Source organism: Musca domestica, unplaced genomic scaffold (assembly GCF_030504385.1).
Source record: "Musca domestica strain aabys unplaced genomic scaffold, Musca_domestica.polishedcontigs.V.1.1 2, whole genome shotgun sequence".
Lineage (NCBI taxonomy): Eukaryota > Metazoa > Arthropoda > Insecta > Diptera > Muscidae > Musca > Musca domestica.
The window spans coordinates 22,292,950-22,314,139 of NW_026712249.1; the positions used below are offsets into that span (position 1 = coordinate 22,292,950).

The window sequence follows — 21,190 nt, forward strand, 5'->3', positions numbered from 1 at the left end:
CACCTTAGGCCAAAAAGAGAAAAAAAATGAAAGGGAGAGATATTTCCTGAGCCCAAATGCTACGTCAAAATGCAAACAATGTGTTTTTGTTATTAACAAATCATCCACATTGACAGGTTTATCATGACGTTTTATTAAAACTTAAAGTGAAATATCATGTCTCATCATTCGGTTGAGGGTGCGGAGGGTACATGGGTACTTGCCAGCCAGCCAAAAATATATAAGAGAAGAGAGCATTTCATTTGCAAATTGATATACAGCTGATAACGAACAAACAAATGGGTGGATGGACGGATGAACGAGACAGGGCAGACACCTGTTTTTTTTCAAATGAAATAGTTGGAATGATATTCAGTTTTGTTATTTACAAAAAATTAAACTTGAAAGATTTGCTCACTACGAAGTATTGGGGATTTATTGCGGAACTTAAATTCGCATTTTGAGCGCAACGTGAATTTCTGCTGTTAGTTTTTGCCGATTCGATTGACACTCTTTGAAGTATTTTCGTTTTCGTTTTTTCTGTTGTTGTTATTTATTGATAAGATATCAGAACAATTGTGAGTGTCTGAAAGGTTTCTCTGAAAATTGAATAGTGAGGTTTTGTAGGGGGCTGTTGAAACCAGGAATTGCCCAATAAAATTCATAACGTTTTCGTTAATTGCCCGCTAAAGTTTGACGAGGCGCGTCTTGGTAACGGTTTGACAACGGACAAATGTTGAAATTCGAGTGATTGAAATCGTAACGTTATTTTCAATACCAATTATTTTTATTACGCACACACACACACATACATACACACAAAAAATATTATTTACCAAAATGAATACAATTGAGGAATCTTCAGAAATTTCGGAATTTCAAGATGAAAAAATTGATGGCAATACCATTTCGAAAATAAAAGTCAGTACTAAATCTACCAGCAGTACTTCCAGCTCCAGTACTTCCAACGTTGAGGCCACACCAGTTAATGGACAAAGTGCCGCCTCATCGCCGCCACCCCCACCACAAGCAGCAGCAGCAGCAACAGCTTCCACAAATGGTTTTAGCTCTGCCATACCTGAGGACCATTTGGAAGATTTAAAAATCATTGGTCATCTCAAAAATATTGAAAAACTCAATGAGAAACGTCGGGTCTTCTTGAGCAACACCATTACCTCGGAGTATTCAAGTGATGAGAAAACTGAATCCAGCACCAAGAAGGTCAACAAAGAATCCACAACAAAGGGTACAGAAACCGGCAATGATACTGCCAACAGCAGCAACCACAACAACAACAATGCCAAGCGAGTTCTGGTGCGAGAACAACACATTGACAGTTTATCCGATATTGAACAACATAGTGTCAAAACAACAGGACCCGTGCAAAACGGTGTCTCACCAAAATATGCCACATTGCCTATGAAGACACCGAGAACTCCGAATACACCACCGCCAAAACCTCCTATGCTCAGTCGTACACGTAGCATTGGTGTTGGTGACAGTCATTCAATGAGTTCTCCCATAGCTACAATACCAGAATTTCCCATACCCCAAACTGCCTATGACAATGGTGCAGCCACAGTCACACCCACACCCACACCTACACCACAGGATGCCACTCCAACAACGCCCACATATTCCATTACCACCACCCAACGTATGCAACCGACCGAAAGCCAAATTGTAACGGCAACCACAATTGCCGAACCCCTAAAAGTGACCTGCATACAATTGGACCCGGAAGAGAATGCCACCGTGGTGTTGCGTTCCAATGCCCCGGTTGATGTTAACAACGGCATTGCTGCCGGTTTTGCTCAAGAGGCCTCCAACAAAGACATTCCCGCTAAACACTATGAACGTCTGATCGAAGAACTCAAATGTCCCGGATGTGCGCTGCCCATGAAATCGCCCATTTATCTGTGCAAAACCGGTCACAGCATTTGTGAGCAGTGCACCCGAATTCTGCTAATGTGCCCACTGTGCAAGGTAAGTAGTCAAGTGCCTATAGATTATGTTTATTGTCGTTGGATTTTTCGTTCGCTTTCCACATGTATGCCTTAGCGCTCATTTATCAATTTCATATCGATTCGATGAAGGTTATCATCGTCCAAAAAAAAAAAATCGAAAACGAAAACGAGACCTTTACACAATTCGATAAACCTCTAAAGTGGCGCAGACACGTAATAATAGTAAATTTATTGATAATTGTATATACAGGGTACATAAAGAGAGAGTTATGTCGAAATATTAGAAAAGAATAGCCGGTAGTACTGACACGAATTGGCTATGTAGGTCCACGATTTCATGTAGCCCCCATATAACAGTACCTCCCGATATTCGGTATTTTGATGATTTTAGCGACTTTATTCACCGGAATTGTTTCAAATTTGGCATTTGAAGTTCGAATTGGATACTACAGCCTAAGGCAGAAAATTATCTATGCTGGTCCACGTCTTCGTATAGCCCCCTTACAACGATACCTCCCAATATTCGGTATTTGGATGATTTTGGCTACATTATTCACCGGAATTGTTTCAAATTTGGTATTTAGAGTTCGTAATGGGAACTACAGGCTGTGACAGAAAATTGTCTATACTGGTCCACGTCTTCGTACAGGCCCGTATATCAGTACCTCCCTATATTCGGTATTTTGACGATTTTAGGTACAATACTCAGCGAAATTGTTTGAGATGTCGTATTTGAAGTTAGTAATGGAAGCTACAGCCTGTGACAGAAAAATTTCTATGCAAGTTCAGGTCTTCGTATAGCTCCGATATAACGGTACCTCCCAATATTCGGTATTATGATGATTTTGGCGACATTATTCACCGTTTGTTTTAAGTTTCGAATTTGAATATGGTGATGGCTTATGACAAACAATGCCTATGTAGGTCCACGTCGTACAGACCCTAATATAACGGCGAATGTTATCTTTTGGCGAATGTTATCTTTATCGAAAATTTCCAAATTCGTTCCAAATGGTTGAGGGTATTCAAAGTTCTGCCCGGCCTAACTTACTGCTTTTTTAATTGTATTTACATCAATTTGAGAATATGATGTTAATGGCCTCCGCCACAGTTAATTGTCATTTGAACCCTTTTTAAGGCATTTTTCCTCACTTTGGCTAAAGCTTCCGGCGATTGGTCCTCATATTCTTGACGGATATTGTCTTTAAAAGTTGAAAGCGTCTAAGGCTTATTGGCATAAAACCGCGACTTCAAAAATCCCCACAAAAAGAAGTCTTGAGCGGTAAAATCAGTGCAAATCGCCAAAACGAGAGATTAGGTGCTCGGGAAATGCATCCTTCAGCATATCGACTGTGGCAAGTGCATTGTGTGTGCCGTTGCACCATCTTGTGGAACCATATGTTTTCCAATCCCAACTCATTTAGTTGAGGCAAAAAGAAGTAGTTGGTCATTGCTTTATAGCGCTCACCATTGACACTAACAGTTTGGCCAGCGACGTCTTCAATGAAAAAAGATCCGATGTCTCCTCTAGCGAAAACAGCACACCATACAGTGACTTTGAGCTTGTTTAATGGCTCTTCGTGGGTTACACGCGGATTTCCGTGCCCCAGATGCGTAAATTTTCCGTATTTACGTACCCGCTAAGATGGAAATGGGCCTCATCCCTCATGGTTATTTCTGATGAAAAAAATTAAGGATGGCTTGAGCGTATGTTAGACGCGATTGACGGTCAGCACCTAACAACTGATGCACCATCTGAACTTTGTACGAAAACATCTTAAAACATCTTGTACCAAAATTGTATATATAGGGTCTTCGGCAATATTACAGAGGAAACTTCAATTTGTATAAGTTTGATTGGCCCAAAAATTATGTAACACCTCGAAATATTGGTCTCCGGCATGGGAAACTAAATATGGATCTTCCTATCTCGCCGAGCTGAGTCGATCTAGCTATGTATGTCCGCCCTTCCGTCTGTCCATGTTAATTTGTAAGCACGCTATATGTGGCAATTATGGCCCGATCCTCAGGAAATTGAAAATGTAGATGGCTTTAGAGTCAGAATATAAGCCTATTATTTTTGGAGATTATCGTAAAATATTTAGGGTTTGAAATGGAGCAAATACAGATTTTGCTGTTGCTCTACAGGCTGCAATTATAGACCAATCGACGCGGAATTTTGCATGGAGATAGAGTTTAAGACTGGGCAGAATCAAAAGGACAATATTTAGCGGAAAAAGTAAACCATAACTTTTATGCAAAAAATACGAAAATTTACACTAAACCGCGAATATGTTCTTTAACCCGACCAAATCACCAATACAAACAAGGTCACTTCTGATCATTACAGCAATAGCAAAGATATCGGATATATTGCAAAATAGGTACAATATTTATGTAAAATAAATATATATTACTTATTCCGCTTATAAGTAAAGAACCGCTAGACCGATTTTCGCAATTCTCTTCAATTCAGAATGGTCTCTTGCCAGAAAAGTAAAAAAATCTAAAAAAATATGCCAATAAAAAAGTGAATATTTTTTGTTACTTTTTTTTTTAAATTTTTGTACATTTTTTATCGCATGCGATTTTTTCAATTTGACTTACAATTTTGAATTGTACATTTTCTAACGTACCGCAACACTATGTGTCGAGGGTATCGTATACAGGTCACAATTATTGTCCGATCCTCACAAAATATTGCATGGGAGTAAGGTTAGGGTCAGAATTAAAGCCTATTGTTATGGAGATATACATTTGTACAGGGGTTCAAATGGATTGATTTTGTAGTCGCTCTGCAGGTCACAATTGAAAACCAATCGACATGGAATTTTGCATTAGGAGAGTGTTAAGGACACCGAAGACGTCTAGTATTTCCTATGACCCATGGCAGACAGGTAGATGCATCAACACTTGAGAACATAGGTATGGCAAAGAATTTTAAAAGTTTTCTTAAATATAAGTAGATTTTTATACGTTTTCTTATACGACGTCATTCGGAGGTTATTATAATTCGCGTTTTTCAACAATTTTTACAAAATTTAAATAATTTTTCATTTAACATTTTTAATTCAAAAATTGGTTTGACAGTTCATTGTCCCAGCAGCGGTGTCGATGCATCTACCTATATTCTTCTACCATGGTATGACCATTGGATTATATTTAGCTGTAAAATGGACCACAACTCCCGTGTGAAATTGTTTTGATTACCTAACAAGACGACGGAGGGCGTAAATATTGGGAAAATGGGCCAAAAAGATCCAGGTTTTGATATAGCCCCCATATAACTGTACAGATTTAAGGTATTTTGGTTTAACTTTTAAACCGAATTTGCTGTAAACTAACAGTATGTGTTCCCAGCATGTAGGAAACATACTTACGGAGAACTGTTCATATATGTTTAAAGTTTGGTATAGACCCTACATAATTATACTTCCATATATTCGGTATTTTTATGATTTTAGCGATATTATCCACCGGAGTTGTTTCAAATTTCGTATTGTAAATTCGTAATGGGTGCTAGAGTCTGTGACCAAAAATTTTCTATGAAGATCCTGGTTGTCGTATAGGATCCACATAACTGAACATCGGTATATTTGGTATTTTGATTCATCGGAATTATTTCAAATTTTGTATTTTAAGTTTCTAATAGGTACTTCAGCCGGCGCCTTGCCATAATCCCAAAGGGCATAATCCACATTACAATTATGGCGATTATAACAGGTTTTCCGGTCCTAACCCCCTTATTGGAATGGGGATTATATCTAAAATAATCGATCATAACCCCCAGAAAGTAGCGGACAAAACGATTACGGATATAAACCCAATTAGGGTCAGGTGCTTTTTACCTGATTACTGCAAAGTATTTTTTTCTTGGGAGAAATACCTGGTTATCCGGTTGTTCGACCCGAAAGTTCTGATAAAAAATCCGGTTTTATCTGGTTCTACAAAATGAGTATCATTTGAAAGCATATGGAAATACGTATCTCACGAGTGGTCATTTGATGGTGTTGCTTGAACCGGTTCCGGGACTTTTTGAAATAGCATTTAAAAGTCGGAACTGGACCCATTAGGGGGGTATTAAGATCTATAAATTACATTATAGCCTTCACTATAGCCTTTCCAAAATGGTGCCAAATGTGATGATATCTGTTTTAGTTCCGAAGGCCCACTCCACTAATATGTATGTAGCTTTTATAGATTTTTTAAGTAGCTGGCCTTCAGCCGGGGCTTCAGATTTTCTAATGTGGATATGTCTAACTCCAGCTACGCTATTCATAATTTTTCTATACTTTATTACATTATTAAGAAGCCGGCCTTCGGCCTGGGCTTGAGATTTTTTCCTCTGGGATATGTCCAACACCGGCTACGTGATTCATAGTGTTTCTAAAATCTATAATTTTGGAAGTAGCTGGCCGGGCTTGGTATGTCCAACAGCAGCTACGCGACCCATAGTTTTTGAAAAACTTTACAAATTTCGTAAATTCAATTTTAGTGTTTTATTTTTCTTTTTTCGAACATAATCTCCACAGCAAACGGTTTTACTCCCCATATGGATTATGTCCGTTTTGGGAAGCAGACATAATACCCACTTTAAATAAAATCGAACATAATCCTCAATAATTGTAATTGACATTATGTACGGGCACAACTACAGCCCATGACAGGTAATTGCATATACATGTCCGGGTCTTCGTATGAGCCCCAATATAACGGTAACTTCCTATATTCGTTATGTTTATGATTTTAACAGTATTTTTCAACGCACTTTTTTTAAAAACTTCAAATTCATTTCCAATCGTGAAGGGTATTCAATATTCCGCGAACCTGCTTTTTTACTTGTCCAATAAATACATTTTTCAAGAATTGTAATGAAATAACAAAAAAAAAATACATTCTCAACCATCACACATTTTCGATCATGCATTCCTTGCTTGCGTACCATCAAAAGTACCCACCTGTCTATAAATAAATATTTGTATTAATCATTTACTAATATTTATTTAAACATTCTTATCATTGGAAAGTTAAATATCAACACCAACACTTTTCCGTCTTATGATATTTATTGTCTAAATTAACTTCATGGCAAAGTTATATAAAATGCCGACACCATAGCAATGGCAACGAAGGGAATTTACCCAAAAATAGGAATGATATGGGTTCACATTCACATTTGAAATAGCAAATGCAAATATTATGCATTAACTAATTATTATTTTGCGTTTTAATGAAAGACTTGCTGGACTATTGTGAGAGAACTTTTATTGAAAAAAATATATATTAAAAAAAAAAAAAAAACAAGAAGAAAACTTGCGCAGTACTCTTGGAGGACTAGTTCTAAGTTGTTTTTTTCGTTTTGGGAAGATTTTTGGATATCTATGAAAAAAATGCTAATCGTTTTTGAACAGAGCTTTTGAGATGAAAAATATTCTCTTCATAATAATACCCGCAGCCATATGGCTAGAAAGGGTATAAAAGCTAGAGGGTATACGACCAAATTGTACCTCATCGAAATGATGGTTTTAGACCCTAGGTCTCTTTGGACCAAATCCGTTTCAGGACATTTGGAGTCGAACTAGCGAGGTCTATCTGTCTGGGTGAACGAATATCGACCTCCCCCAGAAAAGGTCGAAATTTTCAAAGAAAATATGTTACTGCACTGAAAGAGAAAGGATAATCCGATTTTACTCCAACTTTGCAAATTCTAATATTTTCACTCCCTCTGACACCTACCCCACAAAGGGTCAACATTTTGAATATCCGTGAAGCTCCAAACGACAAATTAACATCCGAATCCATTCAGAATTGGTAAATTTTAATATTTCTAACACCACAAGATGTGTAATAAAGATGGTAGAGATCGGACAATTTCTTCTGGTATCTCCCCCCTGTAGGGTTCGAGATTTTGTAAAACATAACGCCCATAAAACGCAAAATAATCATCCAACTCTCTTCAAATTTCACACATCCAAACATTTTTGCTAACGCAAAATCCGTTGTGAAGATGATAGATGTCTGCCCAACCCGTTGTGGTACCTCAACCAAAAAAGCGTCAAAATTTCTAATACTTATATCTGTCATAACTTACAAAACAAGTCGGCGATTCTATATAACTTGCTATATCTAAATATTTTCCTTAGTCAAACATCAGATATGAATATGTGTTGGGGGTATTATAAGTTTGATTGGGCCAAAAATTATGTAACACCTCGAAATATTGGCCCCCGATATCGGAAAGTATATATGGATCTTCCTATCTCGCCGAACTGAGTCGATCTAGCTATGTATGTCCGTCCGATCTGTCCATGTTAATTAGAAATCACGCTACAGGTCGTAACTATGGCCGGATCCTTACACAATATAAAATGGAAGTGGAGTTAGGGTCAGAATAGAACCCATTTGTTTTTGCAGATGATCGAAATATATTCAGAGGTTGAAATGCACCAAAAACAGAAAAATTTTCGGACTTTGCTGTTGCTTTGCAGGCCACAATTATGAAACCAATCGTCGCGGAATTTAGCATGGACTTAGAGTTTAAGGCTGGGCCTACCAATTTGGAGGTCAAGATATCGGATATACAGCAAAAAGGATAAAACCTATGTGTAAGGGAAATTGAGGTTAATTATTCCGCTTATAAGTCAAGAACCGCTGGACTGGTTTTCACAATTCTTATCAATTCGGAATGCCAAATTCTCATCAATTCTTGCTAAAAAAGGATAAAATAGAAAAAAATCGCGTAAAAATATGCCAATAAAAAAGTGAATATTTTTTTGTAACATTTTTTCAATTTCTGTCATATTTTTTATCGCATGCGATGTTTTTAATTTGATTTACAATTTTGTATTGCACATTTTCTAAAGTTTTTCTACACCTCACAACACTATGTGTTCAGGGTATTATATACAGGTCGCAATTATCGTCCGGTCTTCACGAAATTTTTGCATGTGGTGGAGTCAGAATTAATGAATATTGTTTTTTAGGTGTTTATTGAGAGCTTCAAATGGACCAAAAATAAAAAAAATCGTGATTTTGTAGTCGCTCTACAGGTCGATGCGGAATTTTGCATGAGAAGAGAGTTAAGGACAGGAAAGAAGTCTAGCATTTTGGATGTCCATTGCATTATATTTGGCGGGTAAAAAGGGGCCACATACCTTACAACACGACGGAGTGCGTAAATATTGGGCATATGCCCCAAATAAAAAGCTAAGAGTATCATCTAGGCAGGGCTCTATGACATCATTTCAAAAGCGAAATCTTCCAAAATGGATTTGGAGATAAGGGGCTTCCAATATATTGTAGTGTTGTAGGACATCATATGGTCGGCCCCGCACGACTATAGCCTTTGCTTACTTGTTTTTATACCCTCCACCTTGGAAAGGAGGGTATATTAACTTTGTCATTCCATTGGTAACATCCTTAAATATTCGTCTTAGACCCCATAAAGTATATATATTCATAATCAGCATAAATTTCTAAGTCGATTTAACGATGTCCGTCTGTCTGTCTGTTGAAATCACGATACAGCACATTATTTGACGTAGAACTTCAAAATTTAGCAGAACAATTTATATTGTGTCTAGGATGGTTGGTATTGAAAATGAGATATATCGGACCACGTTTTGGTATAGTCCCCGTATAACGGTACCTCTCGATTTTTGGTATTTTGATGATTTTTGCCACATTTTTTCACGGATTTGTTTGAAAATTGGTATTTGCTAGTCATAATGGGTTCTTGCTCCCCTAGCGAAGCATTGTATGTATAGGTCCACTATTTGGTATAGCCCCCATATAATGGTACCCCCCGATATTCGGTATTTTAATGATGATCATAATAGATTCCGGCTGCGGTAGCGAAACATTGTATAAAAAATTTGATATTTTGAGAACAATAAGTCATAATTTCGCATCGTTTAGGGCCAGACGAACTTAAACTGCCAACTTGTTGCTAACTTCAAAATTGTTTGTAATTCCCCGCTAAATAACCGAAAGCAAAACTAGTTAAAATCGAAAACGCATGCTACAAATATACATAAACAGTTTTATTGACGTCAGTATATGGTTAGAATGTAATCATAAAATTAAAAAAAAAAAATATCAAGTGCTGATAGACACAACAATTTAGCATTTTTTTTTTTTTCGAAATGTTTTTAGATAGCGAGGACTTGAAGTAGTTAGGAGTGACGTCATAAAAAAAATTTATGCTGATCAAAATCTTCTTCCTTCGTTCGTTTGCGTACAAATGAAATAATAATTAATACCTTTTTGAAATATATTTATTATATGGCAAAAACGCTATGTAATTGTATAATAAATTACGTTTTAAATTTTATTCTTTTATTATTTATTTTATCTTCACCAAATATTCTAGTAGAAGGCCAAGTGGTTTTTTCGTAGGTGATTTTAGTACTGAGACTCAATTCTTGTTCTATGAAAATGTGAAATGAAAATAATAAGGAATATATTTTTCATCTATACAGCTCTATTTAAGAAAGATTATAATTTTTATACCCGACACCATTTATATCTTTGTGAATTTGTTTGTAACTTGGAGAAAGGTGCGAGATAGACCCATAGTTACTTTCTGAGTTCAAATTGGTGAGAATCGGTTCAAATTTAGATATAGTTCCCATATATAACTTCAATCGATTTCGGGTTAATTGTGCACCAAATGGCCAATATTAATCCGAATCACGTGAGTTTTGGCACATCCATCCGAATTTAGTGTAGAAGCAAGTACATTAAATTTGGAGAAAATCGGTTCAGACATAACTACAGCTCTCATATATATGTTTCATCTGATTTGAGGGTTTAAATCCCTCTTATACGTAATACGCACTCCACAATAATAATATTTGGTACCAGATAACAGATACAGCCCAGAATTATCAGCGAAATTTTACAATTTAAGTTAAAATTCAAAAATTATTTTTTTGGATAATTACAGAGATTATGAGAGATTACAGAGATTATGAAAGTAGAGCTAAAAATATAAGTCAGGTGTACCGGCGCTTTAAAAGTTTACATTGCAAAGAACTCTAAATAGAGGGAACAAACTCTTTTTCTTTCACATTTTTGAAAATTTTGGATTAATATTCCTTGCATTCCGCAATAATATGGTAGCAAATCACGGGAATTATTTTGGTCGATAATGTTAATCTTGAAGGAGCCGCCAAATGTGTCTTTTTGGTTCTGTGTGACAAAACAGAATTGTTTCCAGCAGATTCTGAAAGTAGAGGTGAAATAGAATAGTAGTTTTGAATCTTTACATCGCAAAGTAACTTGTTCCTACTATCTAATTTTTGGAAATTCTCGGATTAAGACTCATTGTTTTAGGTTCATAATATATTCGCCGAAATTGCAGATAAAAAAACACTTGAATTATTTTGGTCGAGTCAACAATGGGGAATTTTTGTTCATTCTTTCAAAACATGATTAAGAACAATTCATAAAACGTGATCCCAGCAAGCCAAAATATTCCACAAAATTATTTGCCATAAAATTCTACTATACAGGGTGAGATAAAAAAAAAAAACTGCAGCAAAGTCAAACGCCATAATTTTCACAATTTGGACCATTCCCGGCGAAACCCTTGCTTGAGGTGATCGACACTTTGGTATTTTTTAATGCCAACCTTGCTTTCCAAAATACTCCAGACACTATAGCCCAACGGATTGGTATCCGAAGATTTTGGTGGCCATTATGCGCTGGAAATGAAACGAGGAACCTCATTTTGAAACCGTTTTTGGGTGGCGCGTGCTGCGTGCGATGGTGCTGAGTCCTGTTGGAAAGTCCAAAGTATGCGACCGCAATGTTTGCGTGCCCAAGGCTTTAATACACCCTCCAGAATATTTTCGCGATAATATTCGGCATTTACTCTGATGCCACAGTCGATGAATACGAGCAGAGAGCGACTATCGGCTGTTCTGGCGGCCCACACCATCACCATGGCCCACACCATCGCATGAGTTCTAGTGGCCAACCGAAGGTGCACATTTTCAGCTGACCTCTTTGGAAAGTAAACATGATAATTTTGTTCGTTTACAAACTGCTGGACTACTAATGTTTTCTCACCGGAGAAAACCAAATTCGGCAGTTCATCACTTTCGGCCAAGCGAAGCAACTCTATAGTTTTTTTGAGTCAATTTTCTTTCTGTTGCGGTGTAAGTTCTGGCACTTTTTGGAATTTCAATGGCTTTACCCCGAGCTCATTTTTCAATATTTGCCGAATGGAATATTGCGATATGTTCAGCTCACAAGCCATTTTTCGGCCACTGCGACACGGAGAGTCGATCAAGTCGCTAATTTTTGGCGCAATCAATCTTATAGTACAGCATTTGAATTTTACCGATTTTACCGAAAATTAGTAAGAGAATCCCACAAGTGATTAAATTTAAGATACAAAAAAAACAGTTTTCCTAGTGCAATATCATCCCTCCTGGTTGTAATGTTTCCGATTTAATAAAGAAATACTATAAAAATTCCAAACATTACCTCTATTCAACGTTTTTTTCTAATTTTTTCCTTTACAGGAAGGCTATACCAACATTCGTTCACTGACCGTTGAAGCTCTCTGCTCGAAGGCCCATTTCAAGTGTTCAAATGCGTCGGGCGGTTGTACGGTACGTCTACAACACGATCTACTCTCATGGCACGAGAAACAATGCATTTACAAACCGATGAAATGTTTTATGGGTCGCGTCTGGGGCAATTGCCAATGGAATGGACGCGAAGCCTTCTGGAAAGATCACTTGGAGGCAGAACATGCTGAAAAGATTTTCACCAAAGATACCGCTGATCTCAGCTGGAATATGGGCGTAAAACAGAAACCTCTAACCGGTTACTACGTCTTTGAGGTCTACAATGAAATGTTTAATTTCTATGAGATTTACGACAAGGATAGGATTCTCTTCACCATGACCTGTACATCGACGCAAAAGGAAAAGAAACTGCAATTCGCCTATGAGGTCACGCTGTACAATGAAGATTTTGAGGCATTGGCGGTGACACAAAAATTCCCCGTACACAGTGAATATGATTCGGATATTTTGGCCGAGGGTACGTGTGTTAGTTTTCCCATCAGCGACTTGACCAAGTTTTTGGATGAAGAAAAGGTAGGCATTTATAAAAATTATTTTTTGAAAATTTTATTTAATATTTCTTTGCTTTCAGATTTTACACTATAAAGTACGTGTTTTGGAGGTGAAGACACCACGCAAATCCCGCACCTGGCGCAGTGTCAGTCCCAACGGCAAATTACCCATCGATTTCCAACAGACCAACATTGAAGGTGTTAACCTGAAAAATGTCCCCTCTGATGTTATAGTCACCAGACGTCTGGATGATATACCCTTTGCCGACACTGAGTCGACCATAAGCGAATCGGTGGGTGGCATTTCTTCTGAAGATGAACTGGAGAAATCCAAACGTGAATTCTATGAAAAACTTGAGGCTAAGAAAAAACGAGACAGTGGCTCCGACACTGATCCCGAATTTGAAGCTTTCATAGCCAAAAAGTGGGGCACCCCCCAATTGCATTTCAATCGAAAATATCTTAAGGGAAATGCCACATCCAGCGACGCTTCCTCCTCGGATGATTCACCCAAATCCCCCAAAATGGCCAATGATGACAAGATTTCCATAACAAGTACCAGTTATAAGAAACGTATGTCCAATACCCTGCGCAAAAGTTTCCGTTCACTGAAAACCGATTTAATCGAAATGAAACCGTTCGGCAAGAAATCTTCGCCAGAGAAAAGGTTAATGTAAACCTTAAAATGTCGCCCAAGGTGAACGTTAGGGTCATTAATTATCCCAAATGCGGTTTGTTATACTTAAACAAGTTTTCTTCCCTCCCAAAAATTCCTTCCAAAGCAAACAACCAAATTCCTCTTCCTAAAATATTGTATATGTTATCTAAATATATATGTATATTGTTAATTGTTAATAATGTTATAAGTGAAGTGAAATTCAAGCAATAATTATTTCTAAATGTATATTTTTTGTTAATAATAAAACAAAACACCAAAAACAACATTGATGTCAGTTTCAAATAGATATTTTTTTTAGCTATTATTTGTGATCACTTTTTTAAGTGTGAATTATTGCCAATTTTAAAATGACCATAACTCCTTAAATATTGAGTTTTCTGCGTTTTAGCTATTATTTGTGATCACTTTTTTAAGTGTGAATTATTGCAAATTTTAAAATGACAATAACTCCTTAAATATTGAATTTTCGGCGTTTTTAGCTATTATTTGTGATCACTTTTTTAAGTGTGAATTATTGCAAATTTTAAAATGGCCATAACTCCTTAAATATTGAGTTTTCGGCGTTTTTAGCTATTATTTGTGATCACTTTTTTAAGTGTGAATTATTGCAAATTTTAAAATGACAATAACTCCTTAAATATTGAATTTTCGGCGTTTTCAGCTATTATTTGTGATCACTTTTTTAAGTGTGAATTATTGCAAATTTTAAAATGGCCATAACTTCTTAAATATTGAGTTTTCGGCGTTTTTAGCTATTATTTCTGATCACTTTTCTAAGGGTGAATTATTGCAAATTTTAAAATGGCCATAACTCCTTAAATATTGAGTTTTCGGCGTTTTTAGCTATTATTTCTGATCACTTTTCTAAGGGTGAATTATTGCAAATTTTAAAATGGCCATAACTCCTTAACTATTGAGTTTTCGGCGTTTTTAGCTATTATTTGTGATCACTTTTTTAAGTGTGAATTATTGCAAATTTTAAAATGGCCATAACTCCTTAAATATTGAGTTTTCGGCGTTTTTAGCTATTATTTGTGATCACTTTTTTAAGTGTGAATTATTGCAAATTTTAAAATGGCCATAACTCCTTAAATATTGAGTTTTCGGCGTTTTTAGCTATTATTTCTGATCACTTTTCTAAGGGTGAATTATTGCAAATTTTAAAATGGCCATAACTCCTTAACTATTGAGTTTTCGGCGTTTTTAGCTATTATTTGTGATCACTTTTTAAGTGTGAATTATTGCAAATTTAAAATGGCCATAACTTCTTAAATATTGAGTTTTCGGCGTTTTTAGCTATTATTTGTGATCACTTTTTTAAGTGTGAATTATTGCAAATTTTAAAATGGCCATAACTCCTTAAATATTGAGTTTTCGGCGTTTTTAGCTATTATTTCTGATCACTTTTCTAAGGGTGAATTATTGCAAATTTTAAAATGGCCATAACTCCTTAACTATTGAGTTTTCGGCGTTTTTAGCTATTATTTGTGATCACTTTTTTAAGTGTGAATTATTGCAAATTTTAAAATGGCCATAACTCCTTAAATATTGAGTTTTCGGCGTTTTTAGCTATTATTTGTGATCACTTTTTTAAGTGTGAATTATTGCAAATATTAAAATGGCCATAACTCCTTAAATATTGAGTTTTCGGCGTTTTTAGCTATTATTTGTGATCACTTTTTTAAGTGTGAATTATTGCAAATTTTAAAATGACAATAACTCCTTAAATATTGAATTTTCGGCGTTTTTAGCTATTATTTGTGATCACTTTTTTAAGTGTGAATTATTGCAAATTTTAAAATGGCCATAACTCCTTAAATATTGAGTTTTCGGCGTTTTTAGCTATTATTTGTGATCACTTTTTAAGTGTGAATTATTGCAAATTTTAAAATGGCCATAACTCCTTAAATATTGAGTTTTCGGCGTTTTTAGCTATTATTTGTGATCACTTTTTTAAGTGTGAATTATTGCAAATTTTAAAATGGCCATAACTCCTTAAATATTGAGTTTTCGGCGTTTTTAGCTATTATTTGTGATCACTTTTTTAAGTGTGAATTATTGCAAATTTTAAAATGACAATAACTCCTTAAATATTGAATTTTCGGCGTTTTTAGCTATTATTTGTGATCACTTTTTTAAGTGTGAATTATTGCAAATTTTAAAATGGCCATAACTCCTTAAATATTGAGTTTTCGGCGTTTTTAGCTATTATTTGTGATCACTTTTTTAAGTGTGAATTATTGCAAATTTTAAAATGGCCATAACTCCTTAAATATTGAGTTTTCGGCGTTTTTAGCTATTATTTGTGATCACTTTTTTAAGTGTGAATTATTGCAAATTTTAAAATGGCCATAACTCCTTAAATATTGAGTTTTCGGCGTTTTTAGCTATTATTTGTGATCACTTTTTTAAGTGTGAATTATTGCAAATTTTAAAATGACAATAACTCCTTAAATATTGAATTTTCGGCGTTTTTAGCTATTATTTGTGATCACTTTTTTAAGTGTGAATTATTGCAAATTTTAAAATGGCCATAACTCCTTAAATATTGAGTTTTCGGCGTTTTTAGCTATTATTTGTGATCACTTTTTTAAGTGTGAATTATTGCAAATTTTAAAATGGCCATAACTCCTTAAATATTGAGTTTTCGGCGTTTTTAGCTATTATTTGTGATCACTTTTTTAAGTGTGAATTATTGCAAATTTTAAAATGACAATAACTCCTTAAATATTGAATTTTCGGCGTTTTTAGCTATTATTTGTGATCACTTTTTTAAGTGTGAATTATTGCAAATTTTAAAATGGCCATAACTCCTTAAATATTGAGTTTTCGGCGTTTTTAGCTATTATTTGTGATCACTTTTTTAAGTGTGAATTATTGCAAATTTTAAAATGGCCATAACTCCTTAAATATTGAGTTTTCGGCGTTTTTAGCTATTATTTGTGATCACTTTTTTAAGTGTGAATTATTGCAAATTTTAAAATGGCCATAACTCCTTAAATATTGAGTTTTCGGCGTTTTTAGCTATTATTTGTGATCACTTTTTTAAGTGTGAATTATTGCAAATTTTAAAATGACAATAACTCCTTAAATATTGAATTTTCGGCGTTTTTAGCTATTATTTGTGATCACTTTTTTAAGTGTGAATTATTGCAAATTTTAAAATGGCCATAACTCCTTAAATATTGAGTTTTCGGCGTTTTTAGCTATTATTTGTGATCACTTTTTTAAGTGTGAATTATTGCAAATTTTAAAATGGCCATAACTCCTTAAATATTGAGTTTTCGGCGTTTTTAGCTATTATTTGTGATCACTTTTTTAAGTGTGAATTATTGCAAATTTTAAAATGACAATAACTCCTTAAATATTGAATTTTCGGCGTTTTTAGCTATTATTTGTGATCACTTTTTTAAGTGTGAATTATTGCAAATTTTAAAATGGCCATAACTCCTTAAATATTGAGTTTTCGGCGTTTTTAGCTATTATTTGTGATCACTTTTTTAAGTGTGAATTATTGCAAATTTTAAAATGGCCATAACTCCTTAAATATTGAGTTTTCGGCGTTTTTAGCTATTATTTGTGATCACTTTTTTAAGTGTGAATTATTGCAAATTTTAAAATGGCCATAACTCCTTAAATACTGAGTTTTCGGCGTTTTTAGCTATTATTTGTGATCACTTTTTTAAGTGTGAATTATTGCAAATTTTAAAATGACAATAACTCCTTAAATATTGAATTTTCGGCGTTTTTAGCTATTATTTGTGATCACTTTTTTAAGTGTGAATTATTGCAAATTTTAAAATGGCCATAACTCCTTAAATATTGAGTTTTCGGCGTTTTTAGCTATTATTTGTGATCACTTTTTTAAGTGTGAATTATTGCAAATTTTAAAATGGCCATAACTCCTTAAATATTGAGTTTTCGGCGTTTTTAGCTATTATTTGTGATCACTTTTTTAAGTGTGAATTATTGCAAATTTTAAAATGACAATAACTCCTTAAATATTGAATTTTCGGCGTTTTTAGCTATTATTTGTGATCACTTTTTTAAGTGTGAATTATTGCAAATTTTAAAATGGACATAACTCCTTAAATATTGAGTTTTCGGCGTTTTTAGCTATTATTTGTGATCACTTTTTTAAGTGTGAATTATTGCAAATTTTAAAATGGCCATAACTCCTTAAATATTGAGTTTTCGGCGTTTTTAGCTATTATTTGTGATCACTTTTTTAAGTGTGAATTATTGCAAATTTTAAAATGACAATAACTCCTTAAATATTGAATTTTCGGCGTTTTTAGCTATTATTTGTGATCACTTTTTTAAGTGTGAATTATTGCAAATTTTAAAATGGCCATAACTCCTTAAATATTGAGTTTTCGGCGTTTTTAGCTATTATTTGTGATCACTTTTTTAAGTGTGAATTATTGCAAATTTTAAAATGGCCATAACTCCTTAAATATTGAGTTTTCGGCGTTTTTAGCTATTATTTGTGATCACTTTTTTAAGTGTGAATTATTGCAAATTTTAAAATGGCCATAACTCCTTAAATATTGAGTTTTCGGCGTTTTTAGCTATTATTTGTGATCACTTTTTTAAGTGTGAATTATTGCAAATTTTAAAATGGCCATAACTCCTTAAATATTGAGTTTTCGGCGTTTTTAGCTATTATTTGTGATCACTTTTTTAAGTGTGAATTATTGCAAATTTTAAAATGACAATAACTCCTTAAATATTGAATTTTCGGCGTTTTTAGCTATTATTTGTGATCACTTTTTTAAGTGTGAATTATTGCAAATTTTAAAATGGCCATAACTCCTTAAATATTGAGTTTTCGGCGTTTTTAGCTATTATTTGTGATCACTTTTTAAGTGTGAATTATTGCAAATTTTAAAATGGCCATAACTCCTTAAATATTGAGTTTTCGGCGTTTTTAGCTATTATTTGTGATCACTTTTTTAAGTGTGAATTATTGCAAATTTTAAAATGGCCATAACTCCTTAAATATTGAGTTTTCGGCGTTTTTAGCTATTATTTGTGATCACTTTTTTAAGTGTGAATTATTGCAAATTTTAAAATGACAATAACTCCTTAAATATTGAATTTTCGGCGTTTTTAGCTATTATTTGTGATCACTTTTTTAAGTGTGAATTATTGCAAATTTTAAAATGGCCATAACTCCTTAAATATTGAGTTTTCGGCGTTTTTAGCTATTATTTGTGATCACTTTTTTAAGTGTGAATTATTGCAAATTTTAAAATGGCCATAACTCCTTAAATATTGAGTTTTCGGCGTTTTTAGCTATTATTTGTGATCACTTTTTTAAGTGTGAATTATTGCAAATTTTAAAATGGCCATAACTCCTTAAATATTGAGTTTTCGGCGTTTTTAGCTATTATTTGTGATCACTTTTTTAAGTGTGAATTATTGCAAATTTTAAAATGGCCATAACTCCTTAAATATTGAGTTTTCGGCGTTTTTAGCTATTATTTGTGATCACTTTTTTAAGTGTGAATTATTGCAAATTTTAAAATGGCCATAACTCCTTAACTATTGAGTTTTCGGCGTTTTTAGCTATTATTTGTGATCACTTTTTTAAGTGTGAATTATTGCAAATTTTAAAATGGCCATAACTCCTTAAATATTGAGTTTTCGGCGTTTTTAGCTATTATTTGTGATCACTTTTTTAAGTGTGAATTATTGCAAATTTTAAAATGGCCATAACTCCTTAAATATTGAGTTTTCGGCGTTTTTAGCTATTATTTGTGATCACTTTTTTAAGTGTGAATTATTGCAAATTTTAAAATGGCCATAACTCCTTAAATATTGAGTTTTCGGCGTTTTTAGCTATTATTTGTGATCACTTTTTTAAGTGTGAATTATTGCAAATTTTAAAATGACAATAACTCCTTAAATATTGAATTTTCGGCGTTTTTAGCTATTATTTGTGATCACTTTTTTAAGTGTGAATTATTGCAAATTTTAAAATGGCCATAACTCCTTAAATATTGAGTTTTCGGCGTTTTTAGCTATTATTTGTGATCACTTTTTTAAGTGTGAATTATTGCAAATTTTAAAATGGCCATAACTCCTTAAATATTGAGTTTTCGGCGTTTTTAGCTATTATTTGTGATCACTTTTTTAAGTGTGAATTATTGCAAATTTTAAAATGGCCATAACTCCTTAACTATTGAGTTTTCGGCGTTTTTAGCTATTATTTGTGATCACTTTTTTAAGTGTGAATTATTGCAAATTTTAAAATGGCCATAACTCCTTAAATATTGAATTTTCGGCGTTTTTAGCTATTATTTGTGATCACTTTTTTAAGTGTGAATTATTTCAAATTTTAAAATAGCCATAACTCCTTAACTATTGAGTTTTCGGCGTTTTTAGCTATTATTTGTGATCACTTTTTAAGTGTGAATTATTGCAAATTTAAAATGGCCATAACTCCTTAAATATTGAGTTTTCGGCGTTTTTAGCTATTATTTGTGATCACTTTTTTAAGTGTGAATTATTGCAAATTTTAAAATGGCCATAACTCCTTAAATATTGAGTTTTCGGCGTTTTTAGCTATTATTTGTGATCACTTTTTTAAGTGTGAATTATTGCAAATTTTAAAATGGCCATAACTCCTTAAATATTGAGTTTTCGGCGTTTTTAGCTATTATTTGTGATCACTTTTTTAAGTGTGAATTATTGCAAATTTTAAAATGGCCATAACTCCTTAAATATTGAGTTTTCGGCGTTTTTAGCTATTATTTGTGATCACTTTTTTAAGTGTGAATTATTGCAAATTTTAAAATGGCCATAACTCCTTAAATATTGAGTTTTCGGCGTTTTTAGCTATTATTTGTGATCACTTTTTTAAGTGTGAATTATTGCAAATTTTAAAATGGCCATAACTCCTTAACTATTGAGTTTTCGGCGTTTTTAGCTATTATTTGTGATCACTTTTTTAAGTGTGAATTATTGCAAATTTTAAAATGGCCATAACTCCTTAAATATTGAGTTTTCGGCGTTTTTAGCTATTATTTGTGATCACTTTTTTAAGTGTGAATTATTGCAAATTTTAAAATGACAATAACTCCTTAAATATTGAATTTTCGGCGTTTTTAGCTATTATTTGTGATCACTTTTTTAAGTGTGAATTATTGCAAATTTTAAAATGGCCATAACTCCTTAAATATTGAGTTTTCGGCGTTTTTAGCTATTATTTGTGATCACTTTTTTAAGTGTGAATTATTGCAAATTTTAAAATGGCCATAACTCCTTAAATATTGAGTTTTCGGCGTTTTTAGCTATTATTTGTGATCACTTTTTTAAGTGTGAATTATTGCAAATTTTAAAATGGCCATAACTCCTTAACTATTGAGTTTTCGGCGTTTTTAGCTATTATTTGTGATCACTTTTTTAAGTGTGAATTATTGCAAATTTTAAAATGGCCATAACTCCTTAAATATTGAATTTTCGGCG

At 33.7% G+C, this 21,190-nt stretch overlaps 1 protein-coding gene across 1 annotated transcript; it reads left to right on the forward strand.

Annotated features, from left to right (window-relative positions):
- Nucleotides 1–348: 348 nt before the first annotated feature.
- Nucleotides 349–13,980, forward strand: LOC101891339 (uncharacterized). Its single transcript, XM_005179490.4, has 3 exons — nucleotides 349–1,965; nucleotides 12,479–13,060; nucleotides 13,119–13,980. The coding sequence occupies exons 1-3, from the start codon at nucleotides 820–822 to the stop codon at nucleotides 13,713–13,715; spliced, it is 2,325 nt and encodes a 774-aa protein (XP_005179547.1). The 5' UTR covers nucleotides 349–819; the 3' UTR covers nucleotides 13,716–13,980.
- Nucleotides 13,981–21,190: the final 7,210 nt, after the last annotated feature.